General features: G+C 34.8%; 1 protein-coding gene across 1 annotated transcript; it reads left to right on the top strand.

Annotated features, from left to right (window-relative positions):
• The first annotated feature begins 614 nt into the window (after positions 1-614).
• On the top strand, positions 615-11,538 carry LOC18040904. Its single transcript, XM_024184582.1, has 10 exons — positions 615-703; positions 6,415-6,503; positions 6,615-6,734; positions 6,849-6,968; positions 7,106-7,606; positions 9,253-9,402; positions 9,624-9,776; positions 9,881-9,934; positions 10,024-10,442; positions 10,872-11,538. The coding sequence occupies exons 1-10, from the start codon at positions 651-653 to the stop codon at positions 11,535-11,537; spliced, it is 2,325 nt and encodes a 774-aa protein (XP_024040350.1). The 5' UTR covers positions 615-650; the 3' UTR covers position 11,538.
• Positions 11,539-12,623: the final 1,085 nt, after the last annotated feature.

Here is a 12,623-nt window from a genome sequence, read left to right on the forward strand (position 1 = left end):
ATTTTTAAATACACTCTTATTAATATTTATTATAGATTAAATAAATCACATGAATGAAAATTAAAAAAAAAGTATTAAAATAAGAAATATATGTTTTGATGTGAAAAAAATTAATAATAAAATATTTTTCTCGTACTTTTTTTATTTTATAAACATTTTCTTATAATAAAGATATAAAAATTATTATAAAATAAATAATAAAATATTTTTCTTGTACTTTTTGTATTTTAATTTTAAAATATTATAAAATATTTATTAGAAGAAAATGTTTACAAAATAAAAAAGTACAAGAAAAAAATTTATTATTAATTTTTTTGTTCTCATCAAAACATATATTTCCTTTTTTCAATTTTTTTTATTCAGTTTCAATTCATACAATTTATTTAATTTATAATAAATATAAATAAAAGTATATTCGAAAATAGGGATAGTATTTTAAACTAATGATGTGGGGGGTTATTGGCTATTATAAAAATACCAAGGGAGTAAATGATATATCTTAACTACGGTTGGGGAAAATTTGACAATCTCAATTCAATATTTCTGACTTCTTGATTTTGCTTTAATTCAAAAATTGATTATGTCTATTCTTTTGCTTCTGTTACAGAACGGCATACACCAAGAAATTAAGTTTAATTCTTGACTCCAATATGGAAGAAACCAGCAGATCATCAAACCGAGAAGATCAAACCAACGTCTTCAGGTTAAAAAACAAATAGTCTATGTATTTGATATTCGATATTCAGAATTGAATTTTTGCTACTTGGATAGTATAAAATTTCAATTGGTGTAGTTCTTGGTTCATTATTCATACTGAAAATTAAAGCTTAAAGTCTCGAATATTTTTGTGGAGGGTTGGTTTGCTTTACGGATTGCATGTGAGGGAACTAGACGTATGTATATATGCTGAAGTTGATGAAGTTTAATTTTAGAAGGGAAATTATCATTCGTCCACCCTAAGATTACATCGTTATCAAAATTACTACAAAACTTTGACAGTGTATCAGCCGTCCACCCTTAGATGACAAAACATATCTCCCAACCACCATTCCGTCAACTGCCGTTTACAACTTAACAGAATTGAAACAAAATGACGATATTGCCCTTAAGCATGAAATTAATGTTAAAAAGGCAAAACTGCCCTAAAGATGAAACAATGCCAAATGTAGCCGTTGGACTCAACAACGGTAACAATTTTGGCTATATAATGAGCCAAAAATGAGCCAAAAACAGCAGCCTCATTGAACAACAACAACAACACACACCTCATTCCTCAACAACAACAACAACAACAACACACACACACCTCATTCCTCAACAACAACAACAACAACACACACCTCATTGAAAGAAAGCAAAAATTAGCTACTCCTCAACAACAACAAATCAGCACACACACCTCATTGAAAGAAACAAAAAAATTGCTACTCATTAACAACAATAAATCAGCAGCACATTTCCTTGAAAATGGCCTCCAGTGAAGCATCGAGTTCTGGTGTCAGTGGATTTAAAAGATATAAAAAAGTGAAATGTCAGCCAAAATATTGCAAGTGTGGCATGCAAGCAGTGGCCATGGTGTCAACTACATTGCAAAATCCTAATGCAGTGTTTTGGTCATGCAGGTGGAAGCATTGTGGAGTGAAGCACTGTGATTTTTGGGAATGGTTCACTACAGAATCTCTTATATATCCTACTACTAATGATGAGATGGCATACGAGCAAAACCTGAAGCTAAATGATGATGTGGTGAAAATAAAAAAGAGGCTGAAACTCATTGAAGGAAGGCTTAAATATATCTTAATTCTGCTGGTGTGTGTATTTGTAACTGTTTTTATGAGAAAGTAATATGGCTTGTAATAAAGTTTCAACAGTAATGGTTTAGCTCATGTAATGTTCCTAACAAAATATATCCTTAACAATACTGTTGTCAATAATCAATCGAAACAGTGATAGTGTAATTAATTAACATCCAAACCGTGCAAATAACATATCTTCTTCAGTTCAATAAAAATCCAAAACATGGTTTAGCTCATGCAAGAGCATAGTGAAATAACATAACCAACATAAGAGTTTAGAAATCTGAAATTGACAAAATTCAATAACATAACCAACATAAGTGTTTAAGAAATTGAAATTGATGACATGTTTCCCAACAAATTGAGTATCAAACTCATTTTAAAGCACCTGTTACAGTTGACGACTGTGATGGATTCTGGAATTGGTTAGCTTGGGATGTGTTGACATCTGTTTTCCTTTTCCTTCCTAAATTACAAAAGAAAAAATTAATCAAACTCTTATGTATGCATTATGAACTGTGAATTATATATTAAAACAAATTAATGAAACTCAACCTCTTTTACTGGTTGTTCCAGCAACTGCAGTAGTACTTTTATTTTTTCTTTTCTTTGATCCAATATTGGAACCCTCGCCTGGCCCACTTGCTTGTACTGTCTGCTGAGATGGCTGGCCTGAAAGACTTGCTGGCTGGCCTGAAAGACTTGTTGGCTGGCTTGAAAAACTTGCAGGCTCGGCTGAAGGAGTTGGTAGTTGGCTTGAAAAACTTGCTGGCTGGGCTGAAGGAGTTGCTGGTTGGCTTGAAAAACTTACTGGCTCAGCTGAAGCATTTCCATCTGAGAACTGTAAACAATATAAATAGTCAGGTTAAGCATTTGCATACTGCTGATCAGCATGCTTAGTTAGCGTGACCTTTAGAAAAATGCAATGACTATTATGTTAAATAATAATGAAAACAATATAAACAACATACTTGAGAATTAGTACTCCTTGCTCGTGCTGCCCGTGCAACAGAAGGCCTCAATGGACAAGATCTTACATTGTGGTTAGAGCCACCACAAACTGAACAATTGACAAAGAATCTCCTGCTGCGTTTCTGAGGTTCAGTTGCTGCTCTCTTCCTACATTTCTTTGGCCTCCCAATCTTTTTTTGCACAATTGGGGGATCAATTAGTGGCCTTTCACCACGGTCCCATGTACGCTCATCCAGAATTGGACTAAACATAACCGAGTACGTATTAATGTAAGCTTGCTTGGTGAAGCAAAATGGTATGTACTCCTCAATTTCGTGTCTCGCATAACCTATGCAAGCCATGGCGTGAGAGCAAGGTAAACCGGCAATTTCCCAATACCCACAGTCACACGTTCTGTCCTCTAATTTCACAACAAACTTCCTAGCTGGATAATAAGATTTATCCTTGACTTGAAAATTCAAGTCTCCCGAAGGGTGCACAGTCATTTTCTCTCCTTTCTTGTAAGATGTATCCAGCTCTTTATAAATCCTCGGAGCAACAGATTTTGCCCAAGCTTTTGCTTCATTTTTTCTCTTTGTGAATCTTTTCATAAGTCTACACCTAATCTCCTCAAGCATCGATAGCACAGGCCTATCTCTGTAAGGCAAAATCCAGCTGTTGAAACACTCAGATGCATTATTGTCAGTTCTCTCAACTTTACAATTTCTGTCATATGCATGCATCGACCAAGTGTACCCTTGCAGTTCTCTTTCCAGCCAATTATAAGCCGCTATCTTTTCTTCTTTAATCAATGCCATTGCCTCATTAAAGTCGTGCCTGTTACTGCTCTTGGCTGCCCTCCAAAAAAGATTCCGCAACTTGGCACCAGCATGGTCTTTAGCAAAGTTAGCATACACATGCCTACAACATGCCCTATGATAGGCAGAAGGCCATGTGTTTGGAATCGCATTCAACAGTCCCTTTTGCCTGTCACTAATGAATGTGACCTGCCTTCCATCATCTAAATAGTTGTGCAAATGTTCAAGAAACCAGGTCCATGTTTCAGTATTTTCAATTTCGCACACACATACAGCTAATGGGACAATCCCTTTGTTAGCATCTGTAGCAATAGCAGCCAATAACACTCCTCCATATTTCCCCTTCAGGTGGCAGCCATCAATTCCAATGAAGGGTCGGCAACCATTGAGGAAAGCATTTTTTTGTGCAGGAAATGCGACAAAGAATCTTTGAAATAAACATTTCTCGGGATAACTTGCTGTATCGCATAATACCTTGCAAATAGCACCTGGATCAGCCTGATGAATGGCTGCAGCATACTGAAATAGCTTCTCATAGCCCTTAGAATGATCACCGTACACCAAAACCCTTGCTTTTTCTCTAGCCCTATACATTGTTAGCTTCTCAATCTTCAATCTAAATTTTTCCTGCATATAAGTCCTAAGAAGAGATATCTTGACATTAGCATCAATAGCAACATGCCCTTTTATCATTTCAGCAATCCATGTAGAAGTAACCTTCACAGATTTCTTAGTAAGCCTGCACTCATGCTTTTTGTGGTATCCTCGCAACCAAAATCCATTTCGGTCATTCAATCTCGCACCATTAACAAACCATGGACAACCAGGCTCTTTACAAGTTGCATAATATCTCCTCGGTTCACTGTATTTGATGTTAATATTGAACCCTTTCCTAACCATCACCTCATGCAGCACTTCTCTGAAATGACCTACATCCCTGAACACATCACCCACCCTAAGCCTATGTACTCCATCACCATCTAACTTATACTCATGCTTTTCTAAATAATTTCTAAACTGCACACTGCCTAAATTCATGTCCTCATCTGAAGAATTAACAGCCATTTGGAACTCCCTAGTATCATTATCCAAAAAAATATCTGCATCGCTATCACTGTCATGTTGGTTTCCCCTACTGCCATCACTGTCATCACTGTCCTCTACAGGCGCGGTATCATCAACAGACACAGTAGGTGGTGGTTGCTCACCATCACCCTCTTTGCCATCATCATCATCATTACTGCCAACCCCTTTGTCTGACCATTCTGATAGCAAATCATCTTCAACAGGCACAGTAGGTTCCTCACCATCACCCTCATCATCATCACCACTGTCTAATCTCTTGCCTGACCAATTTGATAACAAGTCATCTTCATCTTTAGTTGGATGTCTAACTTTGGAAGTACTCTGATGCTCTGCTCTATTAATCTGATCATTCAATGTAGTTATAGCTTCTGAAGGCAGATGTATCCCTAAGTTAAACATCAACGATTGCAGTAATGGAGAATCTGGATATTGAGGGTATAACACTGGCACCACTTCAACTTCAAATGTGTTTAAACCCATTGAGTTATGAATCCCGAATAATCTGTTTAACCCAAAATCAGAATCCACCACAACCTTCGCTTTGTTATCTGGATTCATAACAGTTAACAAGATTTGTCCAGCTTCGTTTAACCCATGTACTCCTGTTATCTTTAATGCTTCAACCCTTATTTTATCAACAGAACAACTTTCAGGGTAAATCAAACCTACACAACGTTTTTCTCCTTTGAAATGAATCACTAACTCCATTGGAGACATGCTGTCATATCAAATGCAACAAAGAATAACCTAATTAAATCCAAACTCAAGCTTTTTCAAAAACTAAAATAGGAAATTAATGAGATTCTACAGCAAAAAGGACTTCAATTGACATACAAAACTTTCCTCACTATTTCGTTAGTTTCTACAGTCTAGGGTTTCTAACATTAGTTAAAAAATGAGAAATTCAAATAATTTCTCACAAGTTCTTACATATATTGATTAAATAATAGATGCATTGCAAGAAACAAGTATCATATATGAACATACCTAACAACCCGATCCTTGACTTGTTGTCTTCAAGCGTTATCAGCTTACGCTTTGATTCAACCTCCACAGATGTCAGCTACACTTGTTTGATGGTTAAATATTGAATGTATTTGGTGAAAAGAGAACAGAAATAAGTAGGAATGGCTGGTATGCGTGCAAGCTATCTCTCGATGAAGGAACAAATTTGGTGCGTGGCTGCAGCTGCAATGAACTTTTTGATGGTGAGGAACAAACGTCGTCGTTCTTTTTTCCCCCCTAAAACGACGTCATTTTGCATGGATGAAACGACATGTCATCCCATAAAACGACGTGTCGTCCAATAAAACATTCAGTCGTCTGGTAAATGGCTGACATGTCATTTTTTTCCCATAGCTGCTTCTATCTTAAAAGACCATATTACCCTTATGACGTCAGCGCTTGTAAACGGCAGTTGACGGAATGGTGGTTGGGAGATATGTTTTGTCATCTAAGGGTGGACGGGTGATACACTGTCAAAGTTTTGTAGTAATTTTGATAACGATGTAATCTTAGGGTGGACGAATGATAATTTCCCATTTTAGAAGGGCTATGTTTGATAATTATCAATGGGAAATTGTCTGGAAAGCAGAGGAAATTCTGTAGGATGTTCAATAGATAACTAAAAATAAGTTGTTGGATTTGCCTTATGTAATAAAAAATTCAGTTGCAAACCTTAAATTGGATTCACTTTTTCTTTATTCTTCTAATACGGAGTCCTTACCTAACTGCTAAACTTATGAGTATAATGTCTTATCAAGAATGGTCCGCAGAAACAAAAACGAAGACCAAATCACTGTGATGGAGCCAAACATAAGTAAACAAACTAAAGAAGCATGGAGATCGAAAGGTAATTTTTAATTAACATTGAGAAATTGGGTTACATTAATTTTTAATTTACTGATTTTCAAATTAATAAAAACAACTAATAAAGATTCTCCTTTCATGATGATTAATTCAGATGCTCAAAAGAATGAGTATTATGGTCCTTATTGGCCGCTATATGAAATGATAGAGAGTAATGATTGGCAAGGTGTGGAGGATTTCGTCAAACAAACTAAAGAAGCACAGAGTTCCAAAGGTAACCAAATAATTAACATAAACAAATCGATGTTTTATTTACTGATTCAATATTATTACTTCTCAAAAAATAAATAATAACAATTAATGTAGATTCTGTTTTCGTGATGATCAGATGCACAAGGGAATGAGTATTATGATCTTTCCTGGACGCTGTGCGGAATGATAGAGATGAATGATTGGCAAGGTGCGGAAGATTTGGTCAAAGAAGTAAAAGAAGCAAAGAGTTCGGAAGGTAATTAATTATTTAACGTAGTTAAATGAAGTTGGGCTACGCATTGGTTCTTTAATTAGTTTACGGATTCAAATTATTAAATTTCAAAAGAAGAATAACAAATAATAAAGATTCTGCTTTTATGATGATTAATTCAGATGCTCAAAGGGATGAGTATTACGGTCGTTATTGGCCGCTATACAAAATGACACAGAAGAATGATTGGCGAGGTGTGGAAGATTTCGTCGGTGAACATCCCGATGCCTTGACCGACAAGATTGATGGTCATAAGACAATATTTCACTTGATTGCGATGTTATTAGTTGATGTTGAGTCTGATGAGGGCACTTGCCTCGTCGATAACCTGGCGTCCATAGTCGTTCCAGAAGCACTAGCACGACAAAATCGTCATGGGCGCACGGCTCTACATTTTTGTGCGGCAAAAGGAAATCTAAAGGCCATAAAAGTTCTAATGAAGTATAAGCCCGATTTAACAAACGTAAGGGACAATGAAGGCACTCTTCCGGTTCAACTTGCCGCACTATATGGTCATAAGGATACGTTTCAATATCTATTAAAGGAGACTCATGGAGTAGACATATACAGCGGCAACGATGGTGCACTGGTGCTTGCAAATCTCATCCACGCTCGGTTATATGGTCAGTATTAATTAACCTGAAAGTTTCAAGCTAACTAAAATAACACATTAGTCAAAATTTAAACATATGCCTTGGTGCCGCCGTTTTCCTCTCCATATACGTCATATTCATAAAAATGGAAGAACAAACTGTTAGGACCCTTGGGTTCTATAACTGAAAATTTCAAGAAAAGGAATAGAAAAGGATTGATCTCTTGGAGGAGGTAGCCTTCCAATTTGTCAAAACACTTTAAATCTAATGTTGACACCGTCATTCTTTTTTTCGTGCAGACACGTTTTTGAACTATGGGATTTAATTAAGTTAGCTTTTAATGATATTAAACCACACAACTTTATAGTATATTTAAAATTAACTTTATTAAGCCACATAACTTGTCGGCGTGTCCGCATTAAAAAAAAAAGGGCATTGGGAATGATTTTATATATAAGGACCAATGATTTTGAAAAGATAAAAGCTAATTTTAGTACTTAGTAAATTTTTTTAGAAATCACTTTTGGTAAAATCACCTGATTCTTCAACATATTTTAAAAAGTAGGAAAGGAGTAGCTTTTCAAAACTTGATTTTGAAAATCACTTTTATACTTAATATATACAATTGCATATATATGTTCATTTATATTATAAAAATCTAAAATCATCCTTATTAATTAGGAAATAAAATCATTAACTTTAAAGAAATTATCATTATTATTACCAATTTTACTGAGATAACCAAATAAAAAATAAAAATAATATTATAAAATATTATATTACACAATACAAAATACAAAATATTATTTTAGTTATTAATTATTATATTACACAGTAAAAAACATTTTATATACATGGTTATAAATGTTTAAATAAATTTTATTCAATATTATGTTCAATTCATTGATTTATATACTTACATCAGTTTAACAATAAAATTTACCAAGCACAAATAACTGTTTTTAGAACTTATAGCACTTTTAAAAGTAAATTTTATCAGATGTTTAATTGATTCCCTTCATAGTTGATGATTTTGACAGCAGAGCTAATAATAATTATTTTAAAAGGTAAAGCATTGCCAAATTGGCCCTAAACGTACAAGGAACAACATTAATAATGGATATCCTAAATTAAATAAGAAAACAATAACGCAAAAAAATTAAAATCCAAATTCTAGTGGGATTCTAGCACAAATCAATTAGGGGAAAGAATTTAACCATTGAGAGTGTATTTTCTATATTAAACATTGATTGCTTGTTTAGAGATCTACTAGAGCGATGCATAGATAGGACAATAGTAGCACTACACCCTTGATCGCGAAATATCGATTGCTTGTTAAACCATCAACCATGTGAATTGAGTGAAAGCCCCGGTAGAAAAAGTTCTGGAAGGGAAAAACACTTCTATTACCAGCAATGGTTGGGATCTCTTGATGACCAGACAGAATGACCTGTTCTTTTTATTTAATGCATATTTAATTGGTTAGATGTGAACACTTAAATTTTGTTTGCTGCTTTCATAATATGATTTTCGCTAAACCAAATTCCGGCTTCTACAGTTGATTGATTGGTTATATTTTAATTATGTTATCTTCCTTTGTATATGTATATATATGATGCTTGCATTATATGGAGATCAAATACATTGCCACCACTCTGACTTTGTTCATGAATCAGATGTAGCTTTAGATTTATTGAAGCTTCATCCAACGATTGGCCGTGACAACATCGATAGTCGGAGAATTGTTCTAAAGACCTTGGCTAAAAAGCCTTACGCGTTTGCAAGTGGGAGTCGGCTTGGACGTTTGCAACGGTTAATATACAATTGTTGGTATCAACAATTCTTTGAAAACACACACATCTATATGGTGATCTTTCAAAACACACACATCTATGAATATATATATGTGTGTGTGTGGATATAAACAGTGCTTTAATAAAATGAGGAAGCACTGATCGGAAGATGACTCTATATATATGTGAGTGTGCATCTATATACACATTATTTTATGATGTGGCCTTACAAAACCAACTAAATAAATTTTCAGGTATTCCTGCGAGAAAGGAACTTGTTCCTTCCATTCAGACCAACGATGATGAAACTGTCGATAGAGACGTGGAAAACCTCACTGTAACATCAAAAATCCACTCAAAAAAACCTACACCTTTTGGATCTACTCAACAAATCCCTACTACATATGGTTTGTAAAACTCTTATATATTTGTGATAGATAATGATAAACTAAGTCTTCTTGAATTCATGAATCTGAATTTAAATGTATTCATTTGTTTATACTCATGGCAGGTGCAATGTTGCATAAATTGCATAGGATGCTCTGGAATGTTCTCATGCGCTTAGGTAAGTTTTGAGAGGATGTCTTCTATTAAAACATAGTTGTTTGAAGTTAAGTAATTTATATCCCTTATATTGATCGAGTTCAATTGCAGGCCCCAGCATCAAAGTTATACATGACCAAAAGTTAACACATATGCGAACAGTTGAAATAGTCAGAATTATCTGCCAAGGAGTGATTTGGACTAATCCTGAAAACAGAGATCGATTGTTAGGGGCAATGTTCACAGCTACTAGATTGGGGATTCCTGAGTTTGTCAATGAGTTTATCATGGCCTATGATAATTCTGCTCATTTGTTTGCTCAAGATGAACACAGGATATTTGATCTTGCAGTCTTACATCGTCGTGAAAAAGTTTTTAATCTCATACATGGCGTAAATTTCACTACATTTCTTTTCTCTTTTAGAGACTTTTTAGGCAACAACATCCTGCATTTAGCAGGAAGATTGGTACCTTCAAGTGAAGTGGCTGGTGCAGCATTGCAGATGCAGCGGGAGTTGCAGTGGTTCAAGGTTTGGTTGCTTATCTAATCATACGATATATACATAAAAAATTCAGGATTCTCTACTCCATTAAAATAAAAATCAACATAATTTCTATATTTTATAGCCCCAATTTGATGTTTGTTGCACAACAAGATATATGATATTAGACAGCAAAATTTGACCAAATATTGACAGAAACAACGTAATAATACCAGTGCCGGTTTACTCAATTAAAATTAATTGATAAAAATATAGATTGGCGCGGTTTTAACTTATGCCACTCCACCTCTTTTGTATTTTTAGGATAAATACAAGCATGAAAATGAGTAAATAATTCTTCAAAATGATAATTTCTGAGGAAATTCTTCTCCAAATGTCTTTAATTATTATCTTTCTATTGAAAATCTACTTTGAGAGCAACTGTATCAGCGGACTTATGGCTTTTAATTTCTACAGATGGTAGAAAATCTTGTCCATCCATCCGATCGAGAAGCCGAAAATAAACTCAGGCAAACTCCTAGAGAGGTGTTTACCCAAGAACACAAGGAACTAGTGAAAGAAGGAGAAAAATGGATGAAGGAAACAGCTTCATCATGCTCAGTTGTAGCTGCACTCATTATTACTGTAGTGTTTGCCGCAGCTTTCACTGTACCTGGTGGCAATGACAGCAGAGGAATACCAAATTATTTACACGAACCATCTTTCATGGTTTTTGCCATTTCAGATATGCTTGCGCTATTTTCTTCCATTACTTCAGTTCTAATGTTCTTGGGCATCCTTACTTCACGCTATGCAGAAGAAGATTTCCTTGTATCGTTACCGAGGAAGTTAATTATTGGCCTCGTCACCTTGTTCTTTTCTATTGCAAGCATGATGGTAGCCTTTGGTGCAACCGTTCACATATCTCTTTATCATAAATGGAATTTGGTGTTTATTCCAATTGCCCTTGTTGGATTTGTCCCTGTCACCTTGTTTGCGTTGTTGCAGTTCCCTCTTTTGCTTGATATGTACTCATCCACTTATGGCCGTGGCATCTTTATACAAACCAGCTGGAGAGAATTAACTGGGCACGACGTTGCTGCTAAAGGAAATTACAAAAACAGAGTTATAAAAGATGATTAAATGGGAGTTATGTTCGATTGAGTCACTAAGCTATTTCTTTTTGATTTTTCACGATGCCTGTTCTATAATGCTTATTGAGTGTTTAGAACTGCGTACTTGAATTTCGATTGAGAAACTGAAGCTTAAAATAGTTCTTCTGTTTGTTTTGATCTCATTTTAGGTTCTTACTGATCCTTGCTTGTTAATAATTAATACAATATTTGGATTGATCTTTAGTTGTATTCTTGGTTGAATAAGGTCCACAAGATCAACATATTTCAACCACCAAAGGACATATATGATTCTCTTAGTGGATGAAAAATTTAGAGAAACAAAATAATTTTCACTCTTGTCATTCGATAGTGCTCAAGTCCCAATCTGTCAAATTTTTGAATGACCTAAAAAGTAATGTAGTCGGATACAATATTTTGGGGACTATATTTTTCTTTCCATAATAAGTCCCAATTCTTGACATAATTTCATTTTATAATGAATTTGATGTTTTGCTTTATGTGGATGTCATGTTCGATCGAGGAAGATCTATTCTTCTTATTCTAATCACTATCTTTACCTTTAGAATCAATATTGATTCCTATGCTCTTCATTTGATTTCTATCATCCCCTAAAATTGGAGATTAGAATTTGCGATAAAATATTTTGGACTACCAACTTTTCTAGAATGCTAAAATTAATCTTTGTAGGAATTGAAGCATCCATTCCATTCCTTTTGTCAAATGGTGCCTATTTCCTCAACTCAGACCAGCCTCACAATGGTTTTTTTTTTAACCACGAAGTGGTCCTGAGTGGGGCCCAACTGGTGGTTTTGGAGGTACTGCTCAACTGGTTCTACTGGACCGTCACTACTATCCTCTCCAGCTCCCCATAACCATCATGAACTACAGGTGGAGAAACTGAAGTTGGAATAATAAGAATCTCTGGAGATGACTGAGACTCATCACTCTTATTTGTATCACCAACTATTTGATCTTCAAGGAACACAACATCTCTACTTCTAATTAATTTTCTTGCCACTGGATCCCATAGTCTATACCAAAATTCTTCATGCCCATTGCCTAAGAAAAATGCATTCCTTTACTTTATTATCAA

The sequence above is a fragment of the Citrus clementina genome, unplaced genomic scaffold (genome assembly GCF_000493195.1).
Source record: "Citrus clementina cultivar Clemenules unplaced genomic scaffold, Citrus_clementina_v1.0 scaffold_5, whole genome shotgun sequence".
NCBI classification, from domain to species: Eukaryota; Viridiplantae; Streptophyta; class Magnoliopsida; order Sapindales; family Rutaceae; genus Citrus; species Citrus x clementina.